At 45.3% G+C, this 23,293-nt stretch overlaps 2 protein-coding genes across 2 annotated transcripts in view; both read right to left on the bottom strand.

Annotated features, from left to right (window-relative positions):
- Nucleotides 1-11,346, bottom strand: part of LOC124046972 (putative Polycomb group protein ASXL2) — a 30,420-nt gene extending 19,074 nt beyond the window's left edge. Inside the window, exons 1-4 of the mRNA XM_046367723.1 lie at nt 11,167-11,346; nt 2,701-2,783; nt 2,284-2,286; nt 1,680-1,788 (exon numbers count right to left, since the gene is read on the bottom strand). Coding sequence (XP_046223679.1) covers nt 1,680-1,788; nt 2,284-2,286; nt 2,701-2,783; nt 11,167-11,223 — 252 coding nt within the window. The 5' untranslated portion in view covers nt 11,224-11,346. The remainder of the gene's footprint in view (nt 1-1,679; nt 1,789-2,283; nt 2,287-2,700; nt 2,784-11,166) is intronic.
- A 380-nt stretch (nt 11,347-11,726) lies between these two features.
- On the bottom strand, nt 11,727-23,293 carry LOC124046679 (kinesin-like protein KIF3B). Its single transcript, XM_046367322.1, has 8 exons — nt 21,332-23,293; nt 21,083-21,184; nt 20,313-20,435; nt 19,844-19,962; nt 19,632-19,748; nt 15,262-15,373; nt 14,606-14,790; nt 11,727-12,557 (listed from the first exon to the last, which is right to left on the bottom strand). Exons 1-8 carry the CDS (start codon nt 22,892-22,894, stop codon nt 12,401-12,403), a joined length of 2,478 nt encoding a protein of 825 aa, XP_046223278.1. The 5' UTR covers nt 22,895-23,293; the 3' UTR covers nt 11,727-12,400.

Below are 23,293 nucleotides of genomic sequence, written 5' to 3'. Positions count from 1 at the left end.
GCCACCAATTGTGCAAGTTCTCCCAGGTAAAAAGATGAGAGAGGCCTATAATTTTCATCATAGGTACACTTCACCTATGACAGACAAAATGAGATGCTTAAAATTTCTTTGCAAATTATGGTGGAAAATAAGTATTTGGTCACCTACAAACAAGCAAGATTTCTGGCTCTCACAGACCTGTAACTTCTTCTTGATCACAAGAACGGTGAGTAAAAATCCCAGAACCACACGGGGGGACCTAGTGAATGACCTGCAGAGAGCTGGGACCAAAGTAACAAAGCCTACCATCAGTAACACACTACGCCGCCAGGAACTCAAATCCTGCAGTGCCAGATGTGTCCACCTGCTGAAGCCAGTACATGTCCAGGCCTGTCTGAAGTATTATAGAGAGCATTTGGATGATCCAGAAGAAGATTGGGAGAATGTCATATGGTCAGATGAAACCAAAATATATCTTTTTGGTAAAAACTCAACTCGTCGTGTTTGGAGGACAAAGAATGCTGAGTTGCATCCAAAGAACACCATACCTACTGTGAAGCATGGGGGTGGAAACATCATGCTTTGGGGCTGTTTTTCTGCAAAGGGACCAGGACGACTGATCAGTGTAAAGGAAAGAATGAATGGGGCCATGTATTGTGAGATTTTGAGTTAAAACCTCCTTCCATCAGCGAGGGCATTGAAGATGAAACGTGGCTGGGTCTTTCAGCATGACAATGATCCCAAACACACCGCCCGGGCAACGAAGGAGTGGCTTCGTAAGAAGCATTTCAAGGTCCTGGAGTGGCCTAGCCAGTCTCCAGATCTCAACCCCACATAAAATCTTTGGAGGGAGTTAAAAGTCTGTGTTGCCCAGCAACAGCCCCAAAACATCACTGCTCTAGAGGAGATCTGCATGGGGGAATGGGCCAAAATACCAGCAACGGTATGTGAAAACCTTGTGAAGACTTACAGAAAACGTTTGACCTCTGTCATTGCCAACAAAGGGTATATCACAAAGTATTGAGATAAACTTTTGTTATTGACCAAATACTTATTTTCCACCATAATTTGCAAATAAATTCATTAAAAATCCTACAATGTGATTTTCCCCCCCTCATTTTGTCTGTCATAGTTGAAGTGTACCTATGATGAAAATTACAGGCCTCTCTCATCTTTTTAAGTGGGAGAACTTGCACAATTGGTGGCTGACTAAATACTTTTTTTGCCCCACTGTATATACAGTGCCTTACGAAAGTATTCGGCCCCCTTGAAGTTTTATATCTTTATGTTTGAAGCCTGAAATGTGGCAAAAGGTCGCAAAGTTCAAAGGGGTCGAATACTTTCGCAAGGCACTGTATATATACGTGTATATACAGTACACACCACCATAAGATAGTACACACTCCCATAACACGGACTTCTTTGAGTGCCTCCTAACATTCAGAGCAACGAACAATGATTCATGTGAATGTCTAATTGTCTGATAAGCTCGCTGTGTGAGTCATAATGTTGCTCTACTTTTCAAATGTCCTTCCAAAGAGAAGCAGTGTCATCATAAATGATTTTAACATATCATTTTGTACAATGTAGCACTGACTATTAGTAAAAAAATCTCGGGCATATCTGAAAACTCTATGTCAATCTCACTTGTCAGCATTAATTTGTTACATGCGTTTGATTCATAGAAATTACAAACGGACCTTCAGTGTGTAGACCCCCATTCGTCCAGGTACTTTGTAAAAGATCCCTTCTTCACTGCGAGAGTTGGTGTGGAGCATAGCATTAAGACATGCCAGCGGGGAAGTACCACTAGGTAACAAGAGAAAAGGGAACACAGCCAGTTACACTCAATGAAGCAGACAGCTGACTGGCCACCGGAGGGAGGAGACAGTAATGCCTGATTCACAATAAAGAGATGACTTGAACTGTACTGTGCTCGCTCTGACCTTTCGATTTCACATTGCCCTTTCCAGCATAGTTTCTGCAACTATGGTGGAACCATAGTCAGGCCAAGCAGGTCAACCCAGTACAGCTCGGCTTGGCCTGGCTCAGTTTGGCCCTATAGTGTGAATCAAGCACCAATGTACTGTATTCTGAGTATAACAGCAACTGATGAAATTATTAGGCTGTGTTGGCTGAAATAACAATACCTAACATGCAATAACATGTTCGTAATGCCATGCTGAAACTTGGTTGTTACAAGTTGTTGTTACAAGTTGCAAATAACATGCAATAGGAAAAATAAAACAACATTTTAGTGAGTTTGTCAAGGGACGGGGTTGGGCACAACTAGCTTTCTCTTACCTTCTGGATGATAAGAATGAAAATAATTCAACAAAAAAAGAAATTAAATAATTAGAATTATGTGAATGTAATAATTACCAACAAGAAAAGGAACATAAAAAGAGAAAGAACATGAGCAATCAATCATACAATGGGAAATTATTCATAAAACGTCTCAAAGTAGGAATGCTTATCTAGGATCAGGTCCCACCCTGTACATGTAATCTTACTCATTGTGATCTAAAAGAACAAAACTGATCCTAGATCAGCACTCATACTCAATACACTTTATGAATACGGGGCCCCGATCCTGTGTATCAAAACTGAAGTCCAAACAGAGATGGGGACTAAAGGAAGCTAAAGAAGGTGTCTAAGAAGTAGTCTAAGGTACCTTTCCCTTTGAGAACATACAGAAAACATGAGAACCGGTTCATTTACCTGATTTCTTTCAGTCTCTCCCTCTGGATCACCTGTAGGATCTCTTTGTGGCTCATGGGTGTGTTCGGGTACTTTTCCAATACCTGAATAAATACAGCACAAAATCTGTCAATGGATTGCAGTGTAATACATGCTTAAAACCACTTGAGGAATGTAAACAACATCTAGCCTATAGACAACAACATACTTCCACCTGTCCTAGTATTCACATTGCTTACGGTGTTACTACACATTATCATCAACCCACGATTCTATAGTTGTACCTAGGAGTATGAAATTGCTCTGACGTATGAGGTCAAATGAAAAACGCTACAGCATGCCCAAATGAGCAAGCTTCTACTGAGCTGTTCTATAGTTTCGCTGCTGTCATGTCATAGCTCTGACTATGAATACAAGTACTGATTTAGAGTCAGTTTATTAGCCTTTTAGATCACAAGGAATAATATTAGGCAGAGAGGGAGGGCCTGATCCTAGATAAGCACTCCTTCGGATACGACCCCTGAGTTTTTAAGTCATTAGTGGTGTGGTTGATTTAGACAAAAAAGTCAACCTCTGGGACTGAGCCTGTCGACAACTCCCGCCCAATGATGTAGCTATGTACTGCATGCCTTTGCCCAGTGTCAAAAGAATAGATGTCTTGCTGGGAATAAGACAGAGCTAAATGACCTCATCAAAACATGATTCACTTCCTTTGTGTGTGTATTTGTGTAAGAAGAGAAAGACTAAGCACGACCATCACACCACCCACCACCATCATAGCCATGAGCTGTCACAAAGATTTTCATATGAATAGTAGTCATGTCAGCTACCTAGCAAGTAGCCTGGAAACAAGACGTTGAATTGCATTGAATTGTATGTCAGCAGAAATGAGTGTTTGAATCAGGAAAGTGTCCTCTCATGACATCTACATGCCAACATGCTGAATAAAATTATATTTTAAAAGCACTTTACCGGTTGTCGGTGCGGTTGGTTCTTTTGGGGGGGTTGGAATGTGAGAAAAGGAATCCATAGGAAAGTATAATTACATAAAGTTAATGTAATCATACTTTCTTGTTGATATTGTCTCACATTCCTACAAGCAAAAGGACCAACAGCAAGGACAACCAATAAAGTACTCTAAAATATAATTTTATTAAACATTCTGGCTTGTAGAGGTCATGAAAGGAAACTTTAATGGTTCAAACACAAATTTCTGCCCAATGTAGAATTCAATCCAATTCAACGTTGGGGTTCCAGACAACTAGCTAGTAGAAGTAGCTACACTACATGACCAAGAGTATGTGGACACCCGCTCGTTGAACATCTCATTCCAAAATCATGGACATTAATATGGAGTTGGTCCCCCCTTCACTGCTATAACAGCCTCCACTTTTCTGGGAAGGCTTTCCACTAGATGTTGGAACAGTGCTAGGGGACTTGCTTCCAATCAGCCACAAGAGCATTAGTGAGGTCGAGCACTGATGTTGAGCGATTAGGCCTGGCTCACAGTCAGCATTCCAATTCATCCCAAAGGTGTTCGATGTGGTTGAGGTCAGGGCTCTGTGCAGGCCAGTAAAGGTCTTCCCCACTGATCTGGACAAACCATTTCTGTATGGACTTTGCTTTGTGCACAGCTGAAAAGGGCCTTCCCCAAACGGTTGCCACAAAGTTGGAAGTACAGAATCGTCTAGAATGTCATTGTATGCTGCAGCGATAAGATTTCCCTTCACTGGAAATAATCCATGATCATTCATGATCCATGAAAAACAGACCTTTAATCCACATCCACCAAACTTTACAGTTGGCACTATGCATTGGGGCAGGTAGCGTTCTACTGGCATCCACCAAACCCAGATGGTGAAGCCTGATTCATCTGTCATGTTTGTCATTTATTATCATGTCTTGTCCCTGTGCTCCCCATTCTATTCGTTTCCCTCTGCTGGTCTTATTAGGTTCTTTCCCTCTTTCTATCCCTCTCTCTCCCCCTCCCTCTCTCACTCTCTCGCTCTCTCTTCTCTCTATCGTTCCGTTCCTGCTCCCAGCTGTTCCTATTCCCCTAATCATCATTTAGTCTTCCCACACCTGTTCCCGATCCTTTCCCCTGATTGGAGTCCCTATTTATTCCTTTGTGTTCCGTTCCTGTCCTGTCGGTTCCTTGTTTAGAATTCACCGTGCTGTGATTGTGTATCGCCCTGTCCTGTCGTGTTTTTTGCCTTCATCAGATGCTGCGTGTGAGCAGGTGTCTCTGTCAACTACGGCCTGCGCCTACCCGGCTTTCGACCTGCAGTCTGTGGCCGCTTCTCCTGTTATTCCCCTCTACAGACTAGAGGATTTCTGTTATTCCCTGTTTGGACTTGAATAAACTCTGTTTCTGTTAAGTCGCTTTTGGGTCCTCTTTCACCTGCATGACAGAAGGAACCGACCAAGGAATGGACCCAGCGACTTCAGACGCTCGTTACACTGCCGTCGAGATCCAGGAGCCATGCTCGGCAGACACGAGCAGGAATTGTCTGCTGCTCGCCATGCCGTGGAGAACCTGGCCGCTCAGGTTTCCGACCTCTCTGGACAGTTCCAGAGTCTACGTCTCGTGCCACCTGTTACTTCCTGGCCTGCCGAGCCTCCAGAACCTAGGGTTAATAACCCACCTTGCTACTCCGGGCAGCCCACTGAGTGCCGCTCCTTTCTCACGCAGTGTGAGATTGTGTTCTCTCTCCAACCCAACACATACTCTAGAGAGAGAGCTCGGGTTGCTTACGTCATTTCACTCCTTACTGGCCGGGCTCGAGAATGGGGCACAGCTATCTGGGAGGCAAGGGCTGATTGCTCTAACAAGTTCCAGAACTTTAAAGAGGAGATGATTCGGGTTTTTGACCGTTCAGTTTTTGGTGGGGAGGCTTCTAGGGCCCTGGCTTCCTTATGCCAAGGTGAACGGTCCATAACGGATTATTCTATTGAGTTTCGCACCCTTGCTGCCTCTAGTGAGTGGAACGAGCCGGCGCTGCTCGCTCGTTTTCTGGAGGGACTCCACGCAGTGGTTAAGGATGAGATTCTCTCCCGGGAGGTTCCTTCAGATGTGGACTCTTTGATTGCTCTCGCCATCCGCATAGAACGACGGGTAGATCTTCGTCACCGGGCTCGTGGAAGAGAGCTCGCATCAACGGTGTTTCCCTGCTCCGCATCGCAACCATCTCCCTCCTCTGGCTTTGAGACTGAGCCCATGCAGCTGGGAGGGATTCGCATCTCGACTAAGGAGAGGGAACGGAGGATCACCAACCGCCTGTGCCTCTATTGCGGAGTTGCTGGACATTTTGTTAATTCATGTCCAGTAAAAGCCAGAGCTCATCTGTAAGCGGAGGGCTACAGGTGAGCGCAACTACTCAAGTCTCTCCATCAAAATCCTGTACTACTTTGTCGGTCCATCTACGCTGGACCGGTTCGGGTGCTACATGTAGTGCCTTGATAGACTCTGGGGCTGAGGGTTGTTTCATGGACGAAGCATGGGTTCGGAAACATGACATTCCTTTCAGAGAGTTAGAGAAGCCTACGCCCATGTTCGCCTTAGATGGTAGTCATCTTCCCAGTATCAGATTTGAGACACTACCTTTAACCCTCACAGTATCTGGTAACCACAGTGAGACTATTTCTTTTTTGATTTTCCGTTCACCGTTTACACCTGTTGTTTTGGGTCATCCCTGGCTAGTATGTCATAATCCTTCTATTAATTGGTCTAGTAATTCTATCCTATCCTGGAACGTTTCTTGTCATGTGAAGTGTTTAATGTCTGCCATCCCTCCCGTTTCTTCTGTCCCTACTTCTCAGGAGGAACCTGGCGATTTGACAGGAGTGCCGGAGGAATATCATGATCTGCGCACGGTCTTCAGTCGGTCCCGAGCCAACTCCCTTCCTCCTCACCGGTCGTATGATTGTAGTATTGATCTCCTTCCGGGGACCACTCCTCCTCGAGGTAGACTATACTCTCTGTCGGCTCCCGAACGTAAGGCTCTCGAGGATTATTTGTCTGTGTCTCTTGACGCCGGTACCATAGTGCCTTCTTCCTCTCCGGCCGGGGCGGGGTTCTTTTTGTTAAGAAGAAGGACGGTACTCTGCGCCCCTGCGTGGATTATCGAGGGCTGAATGACATAACGGTTAAGAATCGTTATCCGCTTCCCCTTATGTCATCAGCCTTCGAGATTCTGCAGGGAGCCAGGTGCTTTACTAAGTTGGACCTTCGTAACGCTTACCATCTCGTGCGCATCAGAGAGGGGGGGACTTGGAAAACGGCGTTTAACACTCCGTTAGGGCATTTTGAGTACCGGGTTCTGCCGTTCGGTCTCGCCAATGCGCCAGCTGTTTTTCAGGCATTAGTTAATGATGTTCTGAGAGACATGCTGAACATCTTTGTTTTTGTCTATCTTGACGATATCCTGATTTTTTCTCCGTCACTCGAGATTCATGTTCAGCACGTTCGACGTGTTCTACAGCGCCTTTTAGAGAATTGTCTCTACGTAAAGGCTGAGAAGTGCTCTTTTCATGTCTCCTCCGTTACTTTTCTCGGTTCCGTTATTTCCGCTGAAGGCATTCAGATGGATTCCGCTAAGGTCAAGCTGTCAGTGATTGGCCCGTTCCAAGGTCACGTGTCGAGTTGCAGCGCTTTTTAGGTTTCGCTAATTTCTATCGGCGTTTCATTCGTAATTTCGGTCAAGTTGCTGCCCCTCTCACAGCTCTTACTTCTGTCAAGACGTGTTTTAAGTGGTCCGGTTCCGCCCAGGGAGCTTTTGATCTTCTAAAAGAACGTTTTACGTCCGCTCCTATCCTCGTTACTCCTGACGTCACTAGACAATTCATTGTCGAGGTTGACGCTTCAGAGGTAGGCGTGGGAGCCATTCTATCCCAGCGCTTCCAGTCTGACGATAAGGTTCATCCTTGCGCTTATTTTCTCATCGCCTGTCGCCATCTGAGCGCAACTATGATGTGGGTAACCGTGAACTGCTCGCCATCCGCTTAGCCCTAGGCGAATGGCGACAGTGGTTGGAGGGCGACCGTTCCTTTTGTCGTTTGGACAGACCATAAGAACCTTGAGTACATCCGTTCTGCCAAACGACTTAATGCCCGTCAAGCTCGTTGGGCGTTGTTTTTCGCTCGTTTCGAGTTTGTGATTTCTTACCGTCCGGGTAGCAAGAACACCAAGCCTGATGCCTTATCCCGTCTGTTTAGTTCTTCTGTGGCTTCTACTGATCCCGAGGGGATTCTTCCTTATGGGCGTGTTGTCGGGTTAACAGTCTGGGGAATTGAAAGACAGGTTAAGCAAGCACTCACGCACACTGCGTCGCCGCGCGCTTGTCCTAGTAACCTCCTTTTCGTTCCTGTTTCCACTCGTCTGGCTGTTCTTCAGTGGGCTCACTCTGCCAAGTTAGCTGGTCATCCCGGTGTTCGAGGCACTCTTGCGTCTATTCGCCAGCGCTTTTGGTGGCCGACTCAGGAGCGTGACACGCGCCGTTTCGTGGCTGCTTGTTCGGACTGCGCGCAGACTAAGTCGGGTAACTCTCCTCCTGCCGGTCGTCTCAGACCGCTCCCCATTCCTTCTCGACCATGGTCTCACATCGCCTTAGACTTCATTACCGGTCTGCCTTTGTCTGCGGGGAAGACTGTGATTCTTACGGTTGTCGATAGGTTCTCTAAGGCGGCACATTTCATTCCCTCGCTAAACTTCCTTCCGCTAAGGAGACGGCACAAATCATTATTGAGAATGTATTCAGAATTCATGGCCTCCCGTTAGACGCCGTTTCAGACAGAGGCCCGCAATTCACGTCACAGTTTTGGAGGGAGTTCTGTCGTTTGATTGGTGCGTCCGTCAGTCTCTCTTCCGGGTTTCATCCCCAGTCTAACGGTCAAGCAGAGAGGGCCAATCAGACGATTGGTCGCATACTACGCAGCCTTTCTTTCAGAAACCCTGCGTCTTGGGCAGAACAGCTCCCCTGGGCAGAATACGCTCACAATTCGCTTCCTTCGTCTGCTACCGGGTTATCTCCGTTTCAGAGTAGTCTGGGTTACCAGCCTCCTCTGTTCTCATCCCAGCTTGCCGAGTCCAGCGTTCCCTCCGCTCAAGCGTTTGTCCAACGTTGTGAGCGCACCTGGAGGAGGGTGAGGTCTGCACTTTGCCGTTACAGGGCACAGACGGTGAGAGCCGCCAATAAACGCAGGATTAAGAGTCCAAGGTATTGTTGCGGCCAGAGAGTGTGGCTTTCCACTCGCAACCTTCCTCTTACGACAGCTTCTCGTAAGTTGACTCCAATTGGTCCGTTCCGTGTCTCCCAGGTCGTCAATCCTGTCGCGGTGCGACTGCTTCTTCCGCGACATCTTCGTCGCGTCCATCCTGTCTTCCATGTCTCCTGTGTTAAGCCCTTTCTTCGCACCCCCGTTCGTCTTCCCTCCCCCCCTCCCGTCCTTTTCGAGAGCGCACCTATTTACAAGGTACATAAGATCATGGACATGCGTTCTCGGGGACGGGGTCACCAATACTTAGTGGATTGGGAGGGTTACGGTCCTGAGGAGAGGAGTTGGGTTCCGTCTCGGGACGTGCTGGACCGTTCACTCATCGATGATTTCCTCCGTTGCCGCCAGGATTCCTCCTCGAGTGCGCCAGGAGGCGCTCGGTGAGTGGGGGGTACTGTCATGTTTGTCATTTATTATCATGTCTTGTCCCTGTGCTCCCCATTCTATTCGTTTCCCTCTGCTGGTCTTATTAGGTTCTTTCCCTCTTTCTATCCCTCTCTCTCCCCCTCCCTCTCTCACTCTCTCGCTCTCTCTTCTCTCTATCGTTCCGTTCCTGCTCCCAGCTGTTCCTATTCCCCTAATCATCATTTAGTCTTCCCACACCTGTTCCCGATCCTTTCCCCTGATTGGAGTCCCTATTTATTCCTTTGTGTTCCGTTCCTGTCCTGTCGGTTCCTTGTTTAGAATTCACCGTGCTGTGATTGTGTATCGCCCTGTCCTGTCGTGTTTTTTGCCTTCATCAGATGCTGCGTGTGAGCAGGTGTCTCTGTCAACTACGGCCTGCGCCTACCCGAAGCGACCTGCAGTCTGTGGCCGCTTCTCCTGTTATTCCCCTCTACAGACTAGAGGATTTCTGTTATTCCCTGTTTGGACTTGAATAAACTCTGTTTCTGTTAAGTCGCTTTTGGGTCCTCTTTCACCTGCATGACATCATCACTCCAGAAAACGCATTTCCACTGCTCCAGAGTCCAATGGCGACAAGCTTTACACCACTCCAGCTGATGCCTGGCATTGCAAATGGAGATCTTAGGCTCCCGATGAACAGTTCTTGTTCTGACATTGCTTCCAGAGGCAGTTTGGAACTTGTTCGTGAGTGTTGCAACTGAGGCCAGATGATTTTTACGCGCTATGTGCTTCAGCACTCGGCGGTCCCGTTCTGTGAGCTTGTGTGGCCTACCACTTCACGGCTAAGCCGTTGTTGCTCCTAGACGTTTCCACTTCACAATAACAGCACTTACAGTTGACCGGGGCAGCTCTAGCAGGGGAGAAATTTGACAAACTGACTTGTTGGAAAGGTGGCATCCTATGATACCACTTTGAAAGTCACTGAGCTCTTCAGTAAGGACATTCTACTGCCAATGTCTATGGAGATTTCATGGCGATTTTATACACCTGTCAGCAACGGGTGGGGTTGAAATAACCGAATGCATGGGGTGTCCACATACTTTTGTATATATAGTGTGTGTCAGTGTCTTTTGCTTACAATGTAACAGCAATGATTTGCTAATACATGTAGCTATAGCTAAGCATTTTACTATTACTTAATGGCCAATACAGTGACCAGGTAGCTAAAACACCTTTATAAATTGTTTATAAACACTACTGATGTACTAACATTAGCTAGCTAGCTATAGTTAAGTTACTAGCTAGCCAACTACTGTAGCTTAGCAATGCTGGCTACCATGCTAGCTGTCTTTCGTCGGTCATTATTCAACATCAAGAGCTTGTGTCCACCAACATAGGGCGATTAGAGCTAAGCTGGAGATCTAACTTGGACACTTGACAACGGGCATGTTTCAATATATTTTATTAATTCTAACATTTTATTCATTAGAGCTAACATAGCTTGCTAACTGGCTAGCTCTACGCTAGCGCAACACTTTGGTGTTTACTTTACAGCGCAAGACAGACGTTATTTTCTCAATAATACGTAGGTATGCGGTCGAAACAAGAATTATGTCTTCGCAATTTCCTACCTACAATTGTAAGCTACATGGACACATTGATATAGCTATTTTCTGTAAATGAAGCCACAAGACTATCAAGCAAATCTTGATGGACTTCCAGTGCTTATCTAGCCGACAAGAAGGCCTTGCATTGCATAAGCAACATTTCGTCTGCACCAGTGGGTCATGAACTCATAAACACAGTTGTACTAGTGGGAGCGAAGGGAAAACAAGCACAACAAACGTTGAATAGAACGAGAGTAAATACCGTTTTAGCAGCTTCTGCCCATGTCCTCCCCTTCTTTTTCTTCTGTCTCTCCCTCATCGCTGCGGTCTTGTACTGATTAGTGTTGAATTTGACAGTGTGCTCCTGTGTTATGTTGCTTTAGTTACCGCGCAAGACCCACCGCTTCTACCATATTGGTATTTTACTGTAAGGAGAGTGTCATGTGACCCCGAGAGAGATGTCATCTTACTGTACAAATGGAGCTGTCACTAAACACTGGAGTTTTGATAGAATGCACATTTGTTTTACATCTTAAAGATGATCTTTGTTATATAAAAAATAATACCGTTATTTTCTCACTATAATTAATAGTGTAATTACTGTGAGAAAATGTGAACATTTTGGGGAGATTGGGTGCTCAGACTAAAATATAATATAATAAAATAGAATGTTACCGAGTAAATCCTCAACAACAAAAGAAAAACGTTAAGGCCGGTGTTTTTCCTATTCTCCCTATTTGTTGTGGCCAATGGCAGTTCATTCAATTTGAAAGACAGGTATTTTCTCCATTCCCTAAACAATGTAGGCTCATACAAGTTATGTTATGTAACAGTTTGTACCATTTATTCTGATGTTTCTGTACGCCAAAAGCTAAACATTACTTTAGTCATATACTTTAGTCAAAGTTCAGCGGTGCAATAGTTTCCACAAATGCAAATTACTTTTGGTTACAGACCAATTGTGTTTGGTGAAATAATACACTATGAAATTGTTGATAATGCAGACAGGTCAGATATACAGGTTAGGACAAGAGGATTCTAAAATCCCATGAATGTCTCTATAAATGCAAAAGGATTATAAACAATGGGACTAGCAATCTATTGTACCTCATTGCTAGCAATGCGAGTGAAAATGACTGGAAGTGAATGTTAGCAGTACAGAAAGTTTGTCATCAAACTTGGAAAATAACCACAATCGTAGTACATTTCAGCTAACTACTCATCAAACACATAGCATAACTGTTTTACTGTCATTCTATTAATTCAAACGTTTAAATTATCTACGTTTCAAATGATCTCCAGTCACTTCACTACTTGATTTCCTGGCCACTGGTCACAATTTTTATGCTAATCCTGTAGGCGCTGGTCCAATGAAATTGTTTATTTTCTAACACTGCTGCATGGATTATTACATTGTCCTAACCTGTATATTTTCGACCTAGCAAATAAGCATATATGATATACATTGGAATGTTGGAATGTTCTAGAATCTGGACTCAGGGATCCCCTGGAATGGAACCTTCCAATGGAGTGTATATGGCTGAGGAGGGTCTCTGGGGGTGAGGAGAGCACTGGGTCTGGGGCCCTGATGTTATAGAGCTGGATGATGAAGAGGATGAGACGCATGAAGAGGATGAGCGTGGTGCCTGGTACCTGGGAATAAAGAAGAGGGAATACATATTACGTATTCAGCTGGCAACTTGAGGGTCTTATATGGATCCTTTCATATGGAATTGTTTTAGCTGCAACAAAGATTGTCACAAAAATGCTGTACCAAGAGTAGGCCTAACATAGCAAATATAGTTGTACATCTATTCTGTTTTGTTGAAACGTGTCAGAAATCAAATTACGATATGCATGGTTCTAAACTGCCAATTATTAGTAAAGTAGGTAGGACAAATCACCTAACATTTAATTAGCAAATACTGAAGGAACTCTGAGTGTCCTCCTCTACAGTTTTAAATCATCAGGTTACTACAGGTAACTCACCTGGTTATTATAGGTACTGTAACTCACCAGGTTACTACAGGTAACTCACCTGGTTATTATAGGTACTGTAACTCACCAGGTTACTACAGGTACTGGAACTCACCAGGTTACTACAGGTACTATAACTCACCAGGTTACTACAGGTAACTCACCAGGTTATTACAGGTACTGTAACTCACCAGGTTACTACAGGTACTGTAACTCACCAGGTTATTACAGGTACTGTAACTCACCAGGTTACTACAGGTACTGTAACTCACCAGGTTACTACAGGTACTGTAACTCACCAGGTTACTACAGGTACTGTAACTCACCAGGTTACTACAGGTACTGTAACTCATCAGGTTACTACAGGTACTGTAACTCACCAGGTTACTACAGGTACTGTAACTCACCAGGTTACTACAGGTACTGTAACTCACCAGGTTACTACAGGTAACTCACCAGGTTATTACAGGTACTGTAACTCACCAGGTTACTACAGGTACTGTAACTCACCAGGTTACTACAGGTACTGTAACCCATCAGGTTACTACAGGTAACTCACCAAGTTATTACAGGTACTGTACCTCATCAGGTTATTACAGGTACTGTAACTCACCAGGTTACTACATGTACTGTAACTCACCAGGTTACTACAGGTACTGTAACTCAACAGGTTACTACAGGTAACTCACCAGGTTATTACAGGTACTGTAACTCACCAGGTTACTACAGGTAACTCACCAGGTTATTACAGGTACTGTAACTCACCGGGTTCCTACAGGTAACTCACCAGGTTATTACAGGTACTGTAACTCACCAGGTTCCTACAGGTACTGTAACTCACCAGGTTACTACAGGTACTGTAACTCACCAGGTTATTACAGGTACTGTAACTCACCAGGTTACTACAGGTACTGTAACTCACCAGGTTACTACAGGTACTGTAACTCACCAGGTTACTACAGGTAACTCACCAGGTTATTACAGGTACTGTAACTCACCAGGTTACTACAGGTACTGTAACTCACCAGGTTATTACAGGTACTGTAACTCACCAGGTTATTACAGGTACTGTAACTCACGAGTTTACTACAGGTAACTCACCAGGTTATTATAGGTAATGTAACTCACAAGGTTACTACAGGTACTGTAACTCACCAGGTTACTACAGGTACTGTAACTCACCAGGTTATTACAGGTACTGTAACTCACCAGGTTACTACAGGTACTGTAACTCACCAGATTACTACAGGTAACTCACCAAGTTATTACAGGTACTGTACCTCATCAGGTTATTACAGGTACTGTAACTCACCAGGTTATTATAGGTACTGTAACTCACCAGGTTATTACAGGTAACTCACCAGGTTATTACAGGTACTGTAACTCAACAGGTTACTACAGCTACTGTAACTCACCAGGTTATTACAGGTAACTCACCAGGTTATTACAGGTAACTCACCAGGTTACTACAGGTACTGTAACTCACCAGGTTATTACAGGTACTGTGACTCACCAGGTTATTACAGGTACTGTAACTCACCAGGTTATTACAGGTAACTCACCAGGTTACTACAGGTACTGTAACTCACCAGGTTATTACAGGTACTGTAACTCACCAGGTTACTACAGGTACTGTAACTCAACAGGTTACTACAGGTACTGTAACTCAACAGGTTACTACAGGTACTGTAACTCACCAGGTTCCTACAGGTACTGTAACTCACCAGGATCGTGACTTCCGGACCCTTCCTGATGCAGTTGTCCTGTCCTTGAATGGGACGTTGGCTTGCAGGTCTCTCCTGGGACTACCGTGACCTCCAAAGTTCTGTTCCAGGTGTGCTCCGTTAAGGTTGAGGTTGTACATGCTGGGTGGGCTCATATCTAGCTCCAGGAGCATCACATTCTCAGCCTACAGAAATAATGAATGAGCGCGAAAGAGAGAGGGAGTTTAATATAATGAACAATGACGATGGAAACCATCTGCAATTGATGATAAATAAATGTGTGGAAAGTGATTTCTTAACACTAATCAGTTCAGTATGTCAATGGCCCCCAATTAGTTTGGAATGACACAATTTAATGTGTACCACATCTTAACCTGCATCACTATACTGAGAGCTTTACCTTTTCTAAAAAAATACATATTTGTGTGTTTTTGGAGTCTGTTCATGTTTTTTTAGGGCCCCCATACCATTTGCCGTTTGGGGTAGGATTCTCAAAAACAAGTGAAATTAAAAAAAGGTGTCTGGACCCTTCTATAACATTTTATTTACATAAGACGTTTAGATTCGGTTGTAAAAAAAGACAACTTTTCATTTATGTTCAATCTCAGATATGAAATAAGTACCATGGATTTAAAAAAAAACAAGCATCAACCCACCCGGTATCGACATGGAGCTCCTGCTGTGACAGCCATCTGTGCATATTGGCTGATTGGTCTCTTGTATCCCACCACAGACGTGGGCCTTCGCTTCACCTGATGAGCCGATTTACTGCAATAAGATGTGCAAGGGAGGAAAATCTAGTTTAGGAGTTAGTTAAGGAGTGCAAAGCAAATAATAGACAGTATCTTAACGTGACAAAGTAACTTCGATTTCATAAACATGTGAAACAAGGAAATAATTGACCCTGTATCATTGATTCTGTACCGATACCCCCTGTATATGGCCTCCACATTGACTCTGTACCGATACCCCCTGTATATGGCCTCCACATTGACTCTGTACCGATACCCCCTGTATATGGCCTCCACATTGACTCTGTACCGGTACCCCCTGTATATGGCCTCCACATTGACTCTGTACCGATACCCCCTGTATATGGCCTCCACATTGACTCTGTACCGGTACCCCCTGTATATGGCCTCCACATTGACTCTGTACCGATACCCCCTGTATATGGCCTCCACATTGACTCTGTACCGGTACCCCCTGTATATGGCCTCCACATTGACTCTGTACCGGTACCCCCTGTATATGGCCTCCACATTGACTCTGTACCGATACCCCCTGTATATGGCCTCCACATTGACTCTGTACCGGTACCCCCTGTATATGGCCTCCACATTGACTCTGTACCGGTACCCCCTGTATATGGCCTCCACATTGACTCTGTACCGATACCCCCTGTATATGGCCTCCACATTGACTCTGTACCGGTACCCCCTGTATATGGCCTCCACATTGACTCTGTACCGGTACCCCCTGTATATGGCCTCCACATTGACTCTGTACCGATACCCCCTGTATATGGCCTCCACATTGACTCTGTACCGGTACCCCCTGTATATGGCCTCCACATTGACTCTGTACCGGTACCCCCTGTATATGGCCTCCACATTGACTCTGTACCGATACCCCCTGTATATGGCCTCCACATTGACTATGTACCGATACCCCCTGTATATGGCCTCCACATTGACTCTGTACCGGTACCCCCTTTATATGGCCTCCACATTGACTCTGTACCGGTACCCCTGTATATGGCCTCCACATTGACTCTGTACCGATACCCCCTGTATATAGCCTCCACATTGACTCTGTACCGGTACCCCCTGTATATGGCCTCCACATTGACTCTGTACCGATACCCCCTGTATATAGCCTCCACATTGACTCTGTACCGATACCCCCTGTATATGGCCTCCACATTGACTCTGTACCGGTACCCCCTGTATATAGCCTCCACATTGACTCTGTACCGATACCCCCTGTATATGGCCTCCACATTGACTATGCACCGGTACCCCCTGTATATGGCCTCCACATTGACTCTGTACCGATACCCCCTGTATATGGCCTCCACATTGACTCTGTACCGATACCCCCTGTATATAGCCTCCACATTGACTCTGTACCGGTACCCCCTGTATATAGCCTCTACATTGACTCTGTACCGATACCCCCTGTATATGGCCTCCACATTGACTTTGTACCGGTACCCCCTGTATATAGCCTCCACATTGACTCTGTACCGGTACCCCCTGTATATAGCCTCCACATTGACTCTGTACCGGTACCCCCTGTATATAGCCTCCACATTGACTCTGTACCGATACCCCCTGTATATGGCCTCCACATTGACTCTGTACCGGTACCCCCTGTATATAGCCTCCACATTGACTCTGTACCGATACCCCCTGTATATGGCCTCCACATTGACTTTGTACCGGTACCCCCTGTATATGGCCTCCACATTGACTCTGTACCGATACCCCCTGTATATAGCCTCCACATTGACTCTGTACCGATACCCCCTGTATATAGCCTCCACATTGACTCTGTACCGATACCCCCTGTATATAGCCTCCACATTGACTCTGTACCGGTACCCCCTGTATATAGCCTCCACATTGACTCTGTACCGGTACCCCCTGTATATGGCCTCCACATTGACTCTGTACCGATACCCCCTGTATATGGCCTCCACATTGACTCTGTACCGGTACCCCCTGTATATGGCCTCCACATTGACTCTGTACCGGTACCCCCTGTATATAGCCTCCACATTGACTCTGTACCGGTACCCCCTGTATATGGCCTCCACATTGACTCTGTACCGGTACCCCCTGTATATGGCCTCCACATTGACTCTGTACCGATACCCCCTGTATATGGCCTCCACATTGACTATGTACCGATACCCCCTGTATATGGCCTCCACATTGACTCTGTACCGGTACCCCCTTTATATGGCCTCCACATTGACTCTGTACCGGTACCCCCTGTATATGGCCTCCACATTGACTCTGTACCGATACCCCCTGTATATAGCCTCCACATTGACTCTGTACCGGTACCCCCTGTATATGGCCTCCACATTGACTCTGTACCGATACCCCCTGTATATAGCCTCCACATTGACTCTGTACCGATACCCCCTGTATATGGCCTCCACATTGACTCTGTACCGGTACCCCCTGTATATAGCCTCCACATTGACTCTGTACCGATACCCCCTGTATATGGCCTCCACATTGACTATGCACCGGTACCCCCTGTATATGGCCTCCACATTGACTTTGTACCGGTACCCCCTGTATATAGCCTCCACATTGACTCTGTACCGGTACCCCCTGTATATAGCCTCCACATTGACTCTGTACCGGTACCCCCTGTATATAGCCTCCACATTGACTCTGTACCGATACCCCCTGTATATGGCCTCCACATTGACTCTGTACCGGTACCCCCTGTATATAGCCTCCACATTGACTCTGTACCGATACCCCCTGTATATGGCCTCCACATTGACTTTGTACCGGTACCCCCTGTATATGGCCTCCACATTGACTCTGTACCGATACCCCCTGTATATAGCCTCCACATTGACTCTGTACCGATACCCCCTGTATATAGCCTCCACATTGACTCTGTACCGATACCCCCTGTATATAGCCTCCACATTGACTCTGTACCGGTACCCCCTGTATATAGCCTCCACATTGACTCTGTACCGGTACCCCCTGTATATAGCCTCCACATTGACTCTGTACCGATACCCCCTGTATATGGCCTCCACATTGACTCTGTACCGGTACCCCCTGTATATAGCCTCCACATTGACTCTGTACCGATACCCCCTGTATATGGCCTCCACATTGACTCTGTACCGATACCCCCTGTATATGGCCTCCACATTGACTATGTACCGATACCCCCTGTATATGGCCTCCACATTGACTCTGTACCGGTACCCCCTTTATATGGCCTCCACATTGACTCTGTACCGGTACCCCCTGTATATGGCCTCCACATTGACTCTGTACCGATACCCCCTGTATATAGCCTCCACATTGACTCTGTACCGGTACCCCCTGTATATGGCCTCCACATTGACTCTGTACCGATACCCCCTGTATATAGCCTCCACATTGACTCTGTACCGATACCCCCTGTATATGGCCTCCACATTGACTCTGTACCGGTACCCCTTGTATATAGCCTCCACATTGACTATGCACCGGTACCCCCTGTATATGGCCTCCACATTGACTCTGTACCGATACCCCCTGTATATGGCCTCCACATTGACTCTGTACCGATACCCCCTGTATATGGCCTCCACATTGACTCTGTACCGGTACCCCCTGTATATGGCCTCGCTATTGTTATTTTACTGCTGCTGTTTAATTATTTGTTACTTACATTTTTAATTTAACACTTTTTTGTCTTAACTTCTCAAAGCATTGTTGGTTAAGGGCTTGTAAAGTAAGCATTTCACTGTAAAGGGCTACACCTGTCGTATTCGGTGCGTGTGACAAATACAAATTTAATTTGGATTTGAATCAAATTGTGACCCTCATCAGTGACATTATTGTAACTGGCTTTGCAGAGCTGTCCTTCCAGCACCACAATGTTTGCCCTGACCACCTATACCTTTATGCAGTGGCTGGCCGATTAGCAGGGCTGTCCTTCCAGCACCACAATGTTTGCCCTGACCACCTATACCTTTATGCAGTGGCTGGCCGATTAGCAGGGCTGTCCTTCCAGCACCACAATGTTTGCCCTGACCACCTATACCTTTATGCAGTGGCTGGCCGATTAGCAGGGCTGTCCTTCCAGCACCACAATGTTTGCCCTGACCACCTGTACCTTTATGCAGTGGCTGGCCGATTAGCAGGGCTGTCCTTCCAGCACCAGTCAATAATATATTTGCTACCATTGCAATTCTTAATACTTAATGAATATTAAGCTCATAAGACTAGTATAGAATAGTATAGACTAGCGTAGACTATGTGAACTCACTGACCTTTCGGAAGGAACGAAGGGCTTAAACCTCCACTGGTCCTCGTCACTGTCAAAGTGAAGCCGGTTCATAATTTTGTTCTTATCTTTGGGAGGGATGAAATTCTCAATTAAGAGATACCTGCAGGTAACACATAAAACAACATTATGAAAAGTGAACCAATTGGGGTAGTGTGTCTGTGTGTGTCTGTGTGATTATACGTTATTAAAACTTACTTGAACTTGAGTTCTCTGGTGAGTTCATTCTGTGTCTGCTCAAGCTCCTGTCTAGTAACTACATGCTCATCAATGACATCCCCAATCTCTGCCTTCACCAACTGCAGCTTGGCATACAACTGGATCAACAAGTTAGGAAACAAAATAGGAGAGCACAACCATTGAATGTTAATATCCTAATCAAAATAACCAGAAATGAGGGAATAGGTTTTTGTATCAGAACACTGTCTAAAATCCCTTTATATTAAACATAAGGTCATGATAATGATCCCTAATGGGCTTTAGGGATATGGAAGGTTGGAGTCAATTCCATTTAAATTCCAGTCAATTCAGATTTACACTGAAATGTAAATTCTCTTCAATGCTTTTCAATTAGGAAAATTTAGAATTGGAGTTTGGTTTACTTTCTGGATTGACTGGAATTGAAATGGAATAGACCCCAACCCTGCTGGTTAGTAATCCATCTTACCCTCTTTAGCTTCTTGGTCTTGAGATCCACCTCCTGCTGCAGGGAGGAGAAGGTCTCTCTCAGCTCTCCTGTCTCCTCATCCTGAGCCATCACCTGCTGCTGGATCTCCCTCTCCCGTCTTATCTAAATACAAAGAAAAATGACTTTTATTTTCCAGTGTGGGAACTTCCTTTGTGTAGTCGTATTTCACAATAAAGTGAGGCCTAGCCTGCACGCAAACTATACAACATTTTGTTTTTCATATCATAGCCGCACTCCAAGGTGCTGACCAAAATCAAAGATACGTAAACACAGAGATACTAAACAGTGAATAAACCTGCATGTTCAGTACCAGTCAAAGATTTGGACACACCTACTCATTCAAGGCTTTTTCTTAATTTTTTACTATTTTCTACATAAAATAAGACATCAAAACTATGAAATAACACAGATAGAATCATGTAGTAACCAAAAAAGTGTTAAACAAATCTAGATATATTTTATATTCTTCAAAGTAGCCAAGCTTTGCTTTTGATGTCTTTCTACAATGTAGAAAATAGTAAAAAAAATAAAGAAAAACCCTTGAATGAGTAGGTGTGTCCCAAACATTTGACTGGTACTGTACATTGAGAAACATGAAATAATATTGAATTACCACTTTCATCAGGATCATCAGACACAGCACTATTTGTGTTATAGTAGAGTGATAGCCTAGTTGCTTTTTGCCTTCTCCATGACTCCCTCAATCTATCAAATGAACATACCCTATTGGTTTGTAGACGATCTCTCACCTGTTCTGCAATCTCTTGCCTCTTCAATTCCAGCATCTTCTGTTGCTCATTAGTGTGGTCAATAATGTTCTTTCCCCCAGCCAATATTTTGCTCTCCATTGCCTGGAGAGAAAGACACATGGCCATATGGATGGCTGATCATTGGAAGGACGGACGCTCTGTATCACCAATAAATAATGGATCATATAAAACATATCAAAATGCACATTATTGTCTCATACAGAATCAGAGAAAATAATGTATTGTCACCTTATATTTCTCAATAATCTTTTCCATAGCTTCCTGTTCCTTCTGCATGTCGTCCATCATCCTTTCCTTTTCCATCTGTTCTTTTTCACCAAATGGCTTCCATTTCTCTCTGGCCCCTGGGCTGCTATGGGTGCTGGTGGGAAAAGCCTTTTTGGGGCTATCATCCACAGAGCTAAATCTATGTATCGGTATTCTGGAGGTTAAAGTTTTTTGGGGACTGGCCTCTACAGAGTTATCCATGGAGTTGAATCTCTCTACCCCCTTTTCATCCTCTTCTATCATCTTGCTTTCTTCTTCTTCCTTTATATAGTATTCCTCATTCCGCTTCCATTCTGCTTCCAGTGCCTTCCACAGCTCTGCATCCCTTTCTCTGTGGGCTACATCCTCAACAATCATACTTTTAGTCAGTCTTCTGCTATTCCTCCTTCTCCTCCTCTCCTTCGCCAGCGTCCCTCGCTCCTCCAGCTGGGCCTTCAGGCGGGCGATCTCCTCCTGGAACTCTCTCAGCAGAGCATCCTTTGGATCCTCATTGATTTTGGGTTTGTTCTTTATATTTTTGGCTCGGTTTGCGTACCGTAGGGTGGTCAGGGATTCTTCATAGTGCTTGGACGCTGGTCCCAGAGTGGCTACCATGACTGTCTTAGCATTGCCACCCAGTGAATCCTGGAGTAGACGGGTCAGTTTAGAGTCCCTGTAAGGGATGTGGGTGCTCTTCCCATCCACCAGAGCTGAGATGACATTACCCAGTGCTGAGAGGGACAGGTTGATTTTAGTGGCTTCTTTCAGGCGCTCCCCTTTAGCACCCGTCTTGCTCTGGCGTTCGCTGCCAGCCAGGTCAACCATGTTCAGCTTCCCAACCCGTATGTGGTCCTCTCCATCTGCACCTTTCTCACTGCACTCCACCGTGATCATGAAGATGGCATGGGACCGCGAGCTGCGTTCGTTCATATTGGTGAACCCCACAGACCTGGACTCATCTCCTATGTTCATGACATGTTCGAGCTCCATCACATTCTTGGTGACAACCGAAGACAGATCTTTGACATAAACACCTGAATCTGGGTTCTCTTTGAGATCTAGTTTCTTGTTGTCTTTACATAACAGATCCCTGACCTCCTCCCGATAGATTTCTAGATAGGATGCCCTCACTAAATATTGCTGATTCTGAGACCTGGAGATCTGTGTAAAAATGTGGTTAAATGAATTTGGGATGATCCCCCTTTCATTGTCTGTGGGCATACCTAGCATCGTGTATGTTTTACCTGTCCCAGTCTGTCCATATGCGAATATCGTACCATTGAATCCTTGTAACACGGAATCTACAAGAGGTCTGACTGTATCGTCATAAATATCGCTCTGTTTCGACTCAAAGTCGTAGACCGCATCAAAGGTGAATGATTTCATGACTTCTTCAGGTGACGCCCTCGGGTTCCTCAGTGTGATCTGGCCCAGTTTTGAATTCACATCCAATATGTTATCGTTGTCCATAGTCTCCTCTCTCCTGTTAAAAGGGCGGCATCGCACCACCACCTTTACCGCCTCGCACGGTTTCGGTCTCGACATATTTATTCCTTTGATCCTTGACCATAAAAATGGATTTCTCCGCAACACAATTAAAAGCCACTATCTGTTAATCGCGCATCATGACTCATGTTGCCCCTCTTTCTCGAAGCATCCTCCGCCGAGCGGTACCCAGGTAAGCCAATTCATAGCTTTCGCAGAAAATGGTAACATTCTGTACTTGGGCACACCTAATCACACGGACATAGCCTATACCACGTAGACTACATGTACTTCCTCCGACTGATGCATATCCTTGATCCTGGCAACCATAACTGTCTCCACCCTTAATCCGCACGCACCGCACCAAGGCTACATGATACAAAGGATGCTGCGCCACCACTGCTAGAAAACACTGCCGTCAGCCAGCCAGCCCACATCCCCAGTACACACCCTTCTCTC

This window comes from Oncorhynchus gorbuscha, linkage group LG10 (assembly GCF_021184085.1).
Source record: "Oncorhynchus gorbuscha isolate QuinsamMale2020 ecotype Even-year linkage group LG10, OgorEven_v1.0, whole genome shotgun sequence".
NCBI classification, from domain to species: Eukaryota; Metazoa; Chordata; class Actinopteri; order Salmoniformes; family Salmonidae; genus Oncorhynchus; species Oncorhynchus gorbuscha.
The sequence above is the reverse complement of the archived record's forward strand: the minus strand, read 5'-3'. Positions and strand labels throughout refer to the sequence as shown.

Excerpts from the sequence above, each read along its gene's own strand:
- LOC124046679 (XM_046367322.1), bottom strand. The coding sequence starts at position 22,894 with ATGTCGAGACCGAAACCGTGCGAGGCGGTAAAGGTGGTGGTGCGATGC. Across the intron at positions 21,185-21,331 it reads AGATTATTGAGAAATATAAG|GCAATGGAGAGCAAAATATT; the intron begins GTGACAATACAT and ends CTTTCTCTCCAG. Across the intron at positions 20,436-21,082 it reads GGCAAGAGATTGCAGAACAG|ATAAGACGGGAGAGGGAGAT; the intron begins GTGAGAGATCGT and ends CTTTGTATTTAG.